At 46.1% G+C, this 12,115-nt stretch overlaps 1 protein-coding gene across 1 annotated transcript in view; it reads right to left on the reverse strand.

The window, feature by feature from the left end:
- The window catches only part of shisa9a (shisa family member 9a), a 41,479-nt gene extending 30,537 nt beyond the window's left edge, over nucleotides 1-10,942 (reverse strand). The window contains exons 1-2 of the mRNA XM_034559039.1: nucleotides 10,428-10,942; nucleotides 9,594-9,700 (exon numbers count right to left, since the gene is read on the reverse strand). Of these exons, the coding sequence (XP_034414930.1) occupies nucleotides 9,594-9,700; nucleotides 10,428-10,942 (622 nt within the window). The remainder of the gene's footprint in view (nucleotides 1-9,593; nucleotides 9,701-10,427) is intronic.
- Nucleotides 10,943-12,115: the final 1,173 nt, after the last annotated feature.

Below are 12,115 nucleotides of genomic sequence, written 5' to 3' on the forward strand. Positions count from 1 at the left end.
GAAAACTAGAAAGGTGCGAAATGAAGTCTATTCACCATTTTCCAATTTCTTACAAGCATGTGTGTACCAACTACCTCTACCTACACACAATTCACACCCATTTGTGTGAGCATACAATGTTCTGTACACGCTCCAAACCCCATTGTTCAAATCCTCCCATCTACTGCCTTCTCATTGTCTCCCGGCAAAAACAACAAATCAATGTCTTTTATCTTCTACCCGTTGACTATGCTAGACTGATAGACCTGCCACATTCACATCAATACTGACCAATTCAGGAATGAATTATTGTCAAAGCACCGAAGCCCACAACGCCGCAACAGTGGAATGCTGCCATTGTGAGCTTGAAGGCGAAACGCAACGGGGAGCTCTGTCCGAATCCTATCTGCTCCGTGTCCTCCCAACTTATATATCAGGAGAGGCCTGAAGGATGGATGGTCTCGGGATAGATCTCCCCACTCAATCTTTTGCCATACACTCTTCGCCTCCCCTCCGTGGGCTCTGTTTTTCTTTTTCCACAATCTCTCTCCTCTCATTTTGGGTCCTCCTCTTGCACTCTACCCGTCTCGTTTTTCTGTTCCCTTACATTATTTCTCTACTCAGTCCCTATCTTTCAGACTTGGCATGTACGACTATTCTCTGGCAGGCTCTGTGTATCAGAATAGGAGGGAAAAGAGGCGCTTTCAGATGCCCCCTGTTTCCATTTCCCAAGATTCCTGAGGGGGGCTGATTCAATCGTTGCCTGCTGGTGAGGTTGACAGTGACATCTAAAAGTACTTCTCCTACTGGAGGCCTGTCTCTTATACTCCTCTATAATTACTATTCCTCAACTCGCTGCAGCAATCCATTCAATTGCCATCTCTCTTAAGTGAAAAAAGTAACTTTCTTGTGTGGTTGTAGATGTTTATTATATGTGCAAAGTCGTGCAGATTTGTGGTGTGGCTAGACACTTAAAATAAGTTTTGAATCTGCATGCAGGTGCTCAACACACAATAAAAGAGCTGCATAAAAGCTGCATAATCACAGGCATATTACTGTGTACTATATATTACTGGGCAGCCACCGATATTAATGTACTCTCTGATTTTCCAATAAGGTAAAAGTGTGCTTTTGGCAGGAAAGGGTTTGGACTTGTCAGTATTTGGAACATACTAACCATAAAGAGGAAAGGTAGATTGTACTGCAGGAGTTTAAGAAGATATTTCCCAAAATGTATATTATTAAATAATAACATATAACAATAAATAAACATTATTTTCTTTCTTGCCAAGAGTTAGATGAGCAGATAGATACCACTGTCATGTCTTTACATTGTTTGAAATAAAGGTGCTAACAAGAACCACATATGGGGCTCTCTAGATTGTCCTCATAGCGGAGCCCTTTTTGGTTCTCACTTGGAACCCTTTCAGAGGCTTCTACCTAGAACCTTACATAAAGGGTTATAACTGGAGCCATCTGGAGCCATGAGAGGTGAGAACCATTCTATGCTGTCATGGTTCCACACAGGAAACTCTCTGGAGGTTCTATTCGGAACATGTCCACCTCTAAGGGTGCTAAACTCTTTGCTGAGAGCTGTTGACTATCTTTGTCTTTGCCTTGAGGTTGCCAGGCGACCACTAGCTAGTTCCCCTTTATTCCCGCCTTAGCAAACCACCTCCTTGCTCTGGTGTCATATTTAACATACAGTATGGACAGTCATTAAACTGTCAGCAAGAAAGCAAATGAGCTTATTTTGTAACATGTCAAGATATTATTTCATGCCATTAAATGTTGTCACCATTTTCCAATTGGAAGATGACTACAGCTATATTCCTGCCTTCCATAGGAGTAGGCTACAAGCTTTCAAAGCCACCTTTCATACTCAAAAAACTATTTAGGTTTTTGGTGGCTCGGTCCTTTGAAAGATTTTGAAAGTCACACTGATGATGTATTCAATGAGTGTGTTCTCCTTGACTCCCTCCTTGTACACCGAGGTGGTTCTAGCTGTGTGAAGCTTCCAAAATCAGTGTCAGATTATATGTGAGCAACATAAATACAAACAGCGTGACCTTTCCTGAAGGAAAAGCTCCAGAAACCAAAAAGACAAAAACAACCCCAGTTGATCTCCTGGTTTAAATCCTCCAAGGAAAGAGATTTGTTGTTCAATTGAAGACTCACTCCCACTGTTGCAGCACAAAATATAGGTTGTGTTGCAATCTGAACATCGGTGCCTTCTAAACCCGGTTGCATGCTCATACTGTAAATGGCTACAGAAAGAAACACACCTCTGCTTCTCTCTGGGGGAAAATGGGGAGAATGTCATCTAAAATCAGCAAGAAAAACAGCACCGGGAGGTGAAAGAAGAACACATTCTGTAACCAACTCCTGCCATAAGGGGCAAGAGACACCAAGAGAAAAGGCACCAGTGGCCAGAAGCCGAGGGGGAGCTGAGAGCAGGGCGATTGCTGCACTCTGAAGGGTGGAAAACAAAACTCCCTCTCTGTTTTTGTGAGTCGTTCCAGGCTGGTGATTTGCAGGCACGCAGACAGGCACACGATCTGTCAGAGCGAGAGCCCAGCATCGTGACGCATTTCGCCCAGCCACATGTCCCCTATCCATGGGCCAGTGCCCAGCAGGATGGGGGGTGGTGTGGGCGGGGGGCTGTAAGCCTGTCCATGAGCTTGTGTGTTCCAGTGTTTGTGTGTGTCCATATGTATGTGCGAGGATGGGAGGGCGAGCGGCGGGAAGGCTGCCAGTGTGCCCCTACCTCCTTCGGGGCAGGCTGGTGAGCGAGCCAGGCCATACTGAAGCCCGCAGGCCAAAAGAGAGAGAAAGAGGTGGAGTTGGTGGGGTGTATGGGGAGGGGTGGCTCGGATGGCACATGTCGACGGGGTGCTGGGGGGGGTTCACAAATGGGGCCCCAGCAGGAGTTTTCCCCGCCTGTGACTTAACATCGCTGGTGGCATCAGTCAGCTTGCCCCCGGGCCGTGTGAAACACAGGCCTGGAGATGTAAGTATGTGTATACGGATATTGTACACGCATGGGTGCCTTTTGCTGTCCATATATATGTGTGTGTGTGTGTGTGTGTGTGAATGCACGTGTGTGCATACGGAGGATAAAGAGGCCTCAGCACCTTGGGGACATGGGAAGTGGTCTGTTGCTTTGGCCAATTCATCCAAAACAGACGGTTCTCTCTCGAAGCCAAGACTTTCAAAATGCACACCCATGGAGATAATAACACTGTGTGATGACATGTATGTACTCCAGTGTTCCCCCAACCGGATCAGCCCTGTCGGATGAACGGTATTTACCCAAACTGATTTTAAACTATTGAAAAGTGAACATTGTTCAATCTTTTCATAAAATTGAACTTTCAATATTTAGAATGGTTTGGTTCTACTTGTGACATACTGCAACAACTAATTGGTTAAATCTTTTCTTTTGTAATGAATAACTGGAAGAAATTAAAAGTGTTTGATTAAAAATCGATTGATCGAAGTAATCATTTCGAATTAATTGATTATAAAGATTGTTGCAGCCCTAATTTTAGCTCACCATTTAAACTATAAACTATATCCATTATTTGGTGGCTATCTATTTGAACTATTTACCATTTCAACCATTCATCCATTACTTATAGTTTATCCGTTAATTTTAGCTGTCAATTTTAACCATTTACTTTCAGCTATTTCACCATCTGTTACTTTTGGGTAACGTTCCTTTTAGATAGCGATTGAACGCTCGTACCCATTACATACTCATCGGCTTGCTTGATGGCTAGTTTCCACGCAATCGCAATTGCAACCCTTGATGTTCAGGTATTACGAAAGGCTGTATGAGCATTAGCATGTGGATGCAGGCTGTATAGTTTTAAATCAAATCATGACTTCTATTTTTTTTCCCGTTACTTGTTGAGCTACTACCCAATCGTTCCACGTACTTCCCGGGAACTGAGGAACTAACCCCCCCTGGGGGGGGGGGGGGGGGGGGGGGGGGGGGGGGGGGGGGGCGAGTACCCCTATTGGGATTGGAATCACTATGAAACCCCACGAGAGGAGAGCTTCCACTGTGAATACCATCAGAACCCTCTGGGGAAGTGGCAGGAATGTATATACTATTACTGTCAGCCCTCCAGAAGATTAAAGCTCTATTTTCCTTAGAAACCGTACGAGGGGAAAAGTGTGTTATAACAGCAGCAGATTACAGAGGATTCCACGCAGCATAACACAGCTCCACATTAGGGGGCCTTAATAGATTTACAATGCTGAGACTCAGCTCGCTTCAACGTATGTCTGACAGACACGGAGCTTGTTTCTGCTAAAAGGGACCTAAGTGTTTCCTCAATAACTCCCCTCCTGCAATGACAAAGGATGCACGCTTCGGAGCCAAGTGCCTCTTGAAATCTAAACTTTTAAACACAAGCAAAACCCTCGACCTAAAAACATCTTGCTTCATAATTATTTTTTTTCTTTTGCGTGAATTCATATTCACACAGAAAATAATTCTAATATTTGCGAAAGGCTTGACTCACTCATTTGAATAGTCGATTAAGGAGAGCCAATGTAGCAGTTAATTAGAAACCAGTGGTGATAACCACCTGTTCAAACATACAGATGGGAAGTCTGTCTGCCAAATGTAAATGAGTCTGAAACAGATGAAGTTAGATGGACGGAACGCTGCTCATCCCACTCAGGGTTTTACCAAAAGCACACCACAGGTTATGCGCATATATGCGCGGGCATGTATGATGAGCACGTCAGTGAACATGGACTCGAGCGTGCGCACACACACTCGCAGATGTAATTACCTGTCAAACGCAAGATGTGACTTCCTGGGAGTAAATTAAGTGATTAATATTCGTGAGGAGGGTGGGGTGTGGGGGAGTCGGGGTTTGGCTGATTAGATATTAAGATATTCCCCTATTGCTTCTTTTATTACAGCACCACAATGACGATGAAGATGGCAAATGACACGCCGGGTGATGCGAAACACTGAGGACAGTAAAAGGACGCTCCCTCTTCTGATTCCTTTAAATGTCCACAAAATGAGTGCTTGTTCCAATTTACATTACCTTCCACATGAGATTGCTCAGTAGCGGGAGCGTGATGCAGCGCGGAGTCGGCTATTATTTCTATTTTTCTAGAAGTTGTTTTGCTTCCGTTCTCCGTTGCAGTCCTCCAAGCTCAGTCTCCCTCCCCAGGCTACGTCGACACCTGCCTGGCCGGCCGCTCTCTGTGCCTAAGCTGAGCGGATGTCTGTCGTTGGTCGATGCCTGCCGGCTGTGCGGCCCCAGAGCCCCAATAAACAGGAATCTAATGGGGTCCCAGGGCGGCTGAGGGGGCCTCACATTAAAATAATTAGGCAGAGAGAGGGTGCAGGGACGAGGCCCAGGAGAGGAAGAGGAGACACTTCTGCTCTTTCTGAGGATCTAAACCTGTGACTTAATGACTTTTTCCCCCTTGTTGCTTACTCTAGCCTGATCTGCTCCTTTAGTGTATTTTCATGGTAGGAACAACAGCGGTGTGGCAGCAAATAACTGCAGCAAGTGACACTCTATTCAAACAAACTAAATGGTGAATTGTGCCAAAGAGTGCAGGCAAGTATATTATGTGGGGCTAACGTTACAATATGTGAAGTGACATCTTCTTGCCTTTTTACTACTTATGTCTCTCATGGCCATTTGCCAGAGTTAACTTCACTTCTCTAATGTAAATCAGTAAGAAAACAGAAAGACAAAAAAACAAACCCTTCATTTTCCTGAATGGTCGGGATGAAATAAAACTACCATAGCTGCATAGCGGAAACTGTGTAGCCCCGACTTAACCTGCTGCCTTTCCTGTTTGAACACGAGGACAGAAGCCGAGCTTCAAGCGTCACTGTTGCCGGAGTGACGCCTCCCAGATAACCACCTCCAGCCCTGTCATTTTCTCTCGCGCGGCCTCCCTTCGCTTGTTTCTATACGGAACGGCACAGCGGTGTGTGGGTACACGAGCCGGAGCTCCTCTTTCCGCTCTGACACTCTGCAATCACATGTGACACACTGAGGGCTCGGATGACAGCTGGGAAGACAAGGTCACACAGTCACCTACTTTTAACGAAGGACATGCACTGCTCCTTTTGACAGGGCGCACGCACACACACACACACACACACACACACACACACACACAGGACTATTTTGCAGACAGGGCCTTTCCTCGTGCCTGTGCAATCTCAGAAGCAATTACGTATTCAAATTTCATCCTTTCCACATCAGAATGTTTAGGGCAAGATTATAACTGCTGGGGAGGTAATTAAGCCTTCAAATGGTGAATTGAGTTGTGAATACAGAGTACTGTGAGTGTGTGTGTGTGTGTGTGTGTGTGTGTGTGTGTGTGTGTGTGTGTGTTGGGCCCACCTGAAGCTCCTTAGCGTGGTACCCAAAATGACAATTACAGGACTAAGAAGTACAATATTGGTCTGGAGGAATTGTTCCGTGTAATAATTCCCGAGGATAAATACTGTTTTACAATGAAACATCACCACTGACTTCTTTATTAGATTATACGGTGAGTGTCGTAAACAAAGAGATTAGCTTCGGCTGCTTGTCATTTACACTGAAGAGACTCTCTGGTGCCTTCAACCGCTGCGAAAGTCACCCTGAACTCAGTTGTCAGACTGGTCCGAGCAGCGATCCAAGCCGGAGACAGAGACAGAGTCCTTCAGAGTTTCAGAAAGGGCAACCGTCAGTCTGGGCGTTGCCTCGGAGATCTCTTGACTCCTCGCCCTGCGCTGTTCCCTCTCCTTCCACCGCTCTCCCTTCTTCCTTTCCTTAACCCTCCCTTCTTGGTTTCCTCAGCTCTTTGATGCTGGAAGTGAAGAGACGTGGGATGTTCAACCTTTTTAAAAGATTCAAACAAAGTGGGTTTGGAGAAGACATGAAAGTGCTGCCGGCCGGCCCCACCTGGGCATCGGTGGTCCTGGCCGGTGGGCTTTTGCATTACTAATTGATGCTTTCTGACTCGTGGTGTACGTGTGGTAATGATTACGAAAGATCGAGACGCAGCAAAGGGCGTATTGGGGAAAGGGGTCTGCTTGTTTTTCTCTACATCTGTTGACAAATGTATTGATTTAATTAAGTGCTTGAGGGGGGAAACCACATAAATGATAAAGCGGCCGAGGTCGCCGGTGATTCCTTTACAGACAAACAGCATTCTGTGACTGACGGAAGGGATTATTTTCTCCTCCTATACAAGCAGCCGGGACCTGCCTGACCAGATTCATTGATGTCATAATAAGGCAATCTGTAAGCATCTAAGCTGTAATCGATATGTATTTAGTACTAAACATTGTTTTTTCCAGCACAAACCTGCTCTATATCTTCGTGCGCATACTTTTGAACCCAAGCAATCGTCTTTACATTGGCCTCTCTCCTCCGTCGTCTTCTCCTTCCGTCTGTTCATTCACAGCGGCTCTCTCAATTGAAAAATCCTCTTGCCCTTTTCTGTCTATTTATCTTTCGTTAATCACTTAAAACAAGAATAACACGGTCATATCCATGAAAATCCATATCTAATGCCCCCAGTGATGAATCGTCGTCCTCGTCCCGTAAACCGATCAAGTGGCCGTAGGGGAGGATCCCGCCAGATCACGGAGGTTAATAACATTCGGCATGATTACACACAACCCCGGAGGATTAGAAGGTGCAGGGGAGCAGGTTGCAAATAAGAATCGCTATTTCACAGCAGTGTTCGTCCTGGCCACTCAGCTGTAAGGCCGCCACGCTATCTCCTCTCTCCCACAGTGAGGAGGATGGAATAAATTAAAAAAGACCAGTGGACCCCCAACACCTACTGAAAGGGTTATTCATCTCTTTTCACGGCAGCATTGTCGTGAGACTGAGACCCCCAGCCCCCCCCCCCTTCCCTAAAACCAAACCATTTTAATGAATGCAACCTTTTCCATGAGATGTGCTCTCATCATGATGTTGATGGTGTCTGTGGGCGTAGCGCTTCATGGTGAGTAGGGTTATGTCAGCTTGTCGTTAGCCCAGGGAGCTGCTGTAGGATTACATATTTATCTCATTCTCACGAATAGAAGTTACTCAACCCCCAACCACCCACACACACACACACCTACACACACACACACACACACACACACACACACACACACACACACACACACCTACACACACACACACACTTCCTGTCCCCCTGTCCATTATCGCACTCAACAGAAATCCCAGGATTTCTTGCGGACTTGCTTTTTAAACTCAACTGCGTCAAACGTTTCCGAACATATCCTGTAGCTCGCACAGGGGGAAAATAAAGATGTGGTTCTTTTACAAAATTAGGAACTGGCAAATTTGGCATGAAAGAAAGAACGTTTTAATCTTGCATTTAGAGAAATAAATAGTTCTACTCCCAACACAGGTGCCAAATATGATAAAAATTGGAAACTTGAACAAATTAGTTTGTCCGACTGGCACGTCTTTCTATTTTTCCTAAATCTACGACTTTAAAATTCAACACCATTTTAATCGATTGAGTGAAATGGATTTTTTATTTTTATTTGCTGCGCACCAACGGGTTGAAATGCAATGACAAAGAAAAGATGCATGTCGTTTGGGATCTGCAATTTATTTTTGACTGAGATTTCAACAGCAGTCAGATGGAATTGCACAGAAAGATCTCCACATCGATATTTATCTCAAACAGATTCATCTCATGCAGGTCTGCTTTTTGTTTTGGCACAAGAAATATGATGCAACTTTTAGAAGATTTAAATGCTATGCTAACATCATACCATGTGTTTATGATGCATCTGTACTGTATGCTCGGGTCTGCACACATTTGAGCGTGTGTGTATGTGTGTGTGTGTGTGTGCGTGTGTGTGTGTGTGTGTGTGTGTGTGTGTGTGTGGATTCATCTGTTTGATCTTGGTGTTAAAACACACAGAAGCTTGGTACTGTAGCCCACGGGACGCAACAGAAATAGATGGCATTCATACAGCTCTGTATTCTACCACCACCACCCTTCAAACTCCAGCCCCCCCCCCCCCAATACCCCTACACGCAAACACACATCCATCACCACTTACTTCCTCACCGACTCACACTACTTTTTTTTCTGTCTCTCGCTCTCTCTCTCTCTCTCTCTCTCTCTTTCTCATTATATCATGTAGGCATGAACCAAAAATAAAACGGTGAATAAAGGGTTGGATTTGAAAGGCTGCAGAAAAGGCATGGCAGACATCCTCTTTCTACCGCCGGTGTGAAATGGGTATGAAACAAAACCCAATGCATTTCAAACAAAATAGGAACACGCCTGCAGGCATGTGTGTATGCTGTATATTTGAGGATTTTCTGAGTGCTCACCATCAGTACGAGATATGAGCGTGGTTGTGAAACAGTCGAGTCCAGCTGGGTTGAATGACTCTTGCATCCTATCACTCCAGATGACTTCATGAGGGCCTCTGACACCCATCTTTTTGCTGACACACACACACACACACTCTCCCCACCCACACCGCTATATTCCGCTCTATGTTCTATACACACAGTTCACAAAACCCAGTACACAGCTGTCCAAACAACAACAACAACAACAACAACAACAACAACAACACTCACGGAGGTTTGTGGGCCTGGAAACATAGTGCTGCGAATGCATCCCTAGGGCCTCCTCCCCGCGATACTGCTCACCTGGACACCCGCCCTGCAGCACACTGGCGACGGCCCTGTCAGACAGGAGAGAGAGAGAGGCGGTAAGGGACGCAGACACGAGAAACTGTTCATAACATGCATGCTCATTTCATTATTCAGTTGGGCTGCACAGAATCTTTTTTTAAATTTGTTTATTGAACTGTGATTTGCACCCCCCCCCCCCCCCCCCCCAAAAAAAAGAAAAGTGATTCCCCTGATGAATGATAAATATTGTTTGTTTTAAATCGTGCAGTTTCTGCAGCACGTGTGCCTATTGAAAGGTGGAGAAAAGTGTTTTCACTTATCTCAAATCTCACACAAAGCCTTTACACTAGAGAGAGAAAGCCGCCCCCGCCTGATGAGAGAAGAGTCGCTCACGTAACGTTATTCTACACCACAGCGGATGACTGGAGTGGAGAGAGCATACAGCATCCACTTTGTCTGTCCGTCCGTCCCCCCGCCCCCCCCCCCCCCCCCCCACCCCCACCCCCCAGACACACAGGAGCTGTCATGATGCTCTGGTTGCCATGAAACCACAGCCTGTGTGAGAGACATTATGTTTTCCCGATGCATTATGTTCTCATTGATTCCATATGATACTTCTGATGTGCATCATGCGCGATCTCTGCGTGCGTGCGTGCGTGCGTGCGTAGGCTACTACTGCAAGTCTCTTTGTAAACAAGCGCACTGAGAGAAGCAGGCAGGCAGACAGCGCGAGAGACAGAAGGGGAGAGGGAGAGGGAGAGGGAGAGAGACACTTACCTGGACATGTTCTCTCTCTGAGGCCGGTGCGCCTTCTCCAGACCCAATTTGGTGAAAATCCCCACGAGGGCCATGATGGCCACTACTCCACATATGATGTAAACAATTAGGTTCGTCTTGTCTTTGGTGCTGTCCTGTATCTTGTTCATTTTTTTGTAGGGCGTCTGTCCGGTCTTCATCCACATCGGAGTGTCATAATTTTTACAGGTGCTCTGGTCCAGCCGCGAGTGCTTGTAGGAGCAGCAGAAGCGGAAGCCACAGGTGCCGCAGCAGTACAGATAGTTGCCCGTCTTGCAGATGAACGGCGGGTCCCACTGGCCCATCACGTCGTAGTAACCCCGACACCTGTCCTCCGTGTGCGGGGTCTCCTCGGACACGCTCTCCTCCTCCCTGGAGCCGTTGGAGGTGGCGATCATTACGAATCCCCCGAGCAGTCCCGGCTCCCCGTCAGCCTTGCACACGAGAGCCATAAGTTTGAGCAACAAGAAGCCGAGGAGAAAGTATTTCCCTCTCATCGTGATTCCTCCACCGTTCAACTTCACGCGGACACGAACAGACTTGGAGAGAGGGGAAAGGGCGCGCGGTCATGATATGCAGAAAAGTCGAGGAACACACATCCAATTAGCAACGCACCGTCATCCGCGACGACGAGCATCTTTATGAACATATCATCATCCAAGAGAGAGAAGAAGAAGAAGAAGAAGAAGAAGAAGAAAAAACGCGCAGAATAAAAAGACAATCTCCGTGGAATGAACTTAATCTGACGTCTTTCACGCAGGCATTGGCAGGCGCAGTTTTGGCGTTTTCAGGAGTGCATCTCTTTGCATATCCGTCGGGTGCGCTCTTACGCACTGGAGGAGGCAGAGACACGAGCCGCGCGGAGGATGGGAGCGCAGTGAGCGAATGGAAGAGGCGAGGGTGGGAGAGTCTGGTGCGCAAAAGGAGAGGAGGAGGAACACATGGGGAGGGAGTGAGACTGCGAGGGCTGAGGAGAGAGAGAGAGGGAGAGAGAGAAAGAGAGAGAGAGAGAGAGAGAGAGAGAGAGACTTTATCGTTAAATATTATTATGATAAAAGCCCCGGAATACGCACTTCAGTATTCGGTTTTGCTGTCGGGGAAAGGAGTGGGAGCCCCCCCCCCCCTTTTCCCACTTTATTTATTTTCAGTATAGGTTGCCATTGTTTTCACAAGTAGCGTAATGTGCTGCATATACCGTCTAAAGAAGGGCATATAGAAAAAGAGCCTTTTCATTAGGTCCCTGTCGACTTTTTTTGGAAAATGGTAAAGGGGTTTTAGGCAGGGATCTATATCAAATAATGGTAAATCCTTTTTTCAGATGGGTGAACAATCTCTTTCCCATATGGTGTCCGATTGGAACATGTCTGGCTTTATAGCAAACATTACACCTTAGAAACCTTATAAGCAAAACACTTCACATAAGTACGTTTTTACAAGTGATGACAGTTGTTTGTCAAACAAGTCCATGCGAGAGAGAGAGGAACAATTCATGTTTGGATTTCTGAGTTGAGCTTGTCACTACTGATAAAACATATGTTTTAAGCTGTAACTAACGTGGACTAACTCGGTTATTTGTGCTGCTGAAAAGCAGACCTAAGGGGCCGCCAAGGTTATTTGAACTGTCTGGATGTATTGGAAGACAAATAACTCTCATTCAAAATATACATTTT

Source organism: Cyclopterus lumpus, chromosome 19, assembly GCF_009769545.1.
Source record: "Cyclopterus lumpus isolate fCycLum1 chromosome 19, fCycLum1.pri, whole genome shotgun sequence".
In the NCBI taxonomy this organism is placed as follows: Eukaryota; Metazoa; Chordata; class Actinopteri; order Perciformes; family Cyclopteridae; genus Cyclopterus; species Cyclopterus lumpus.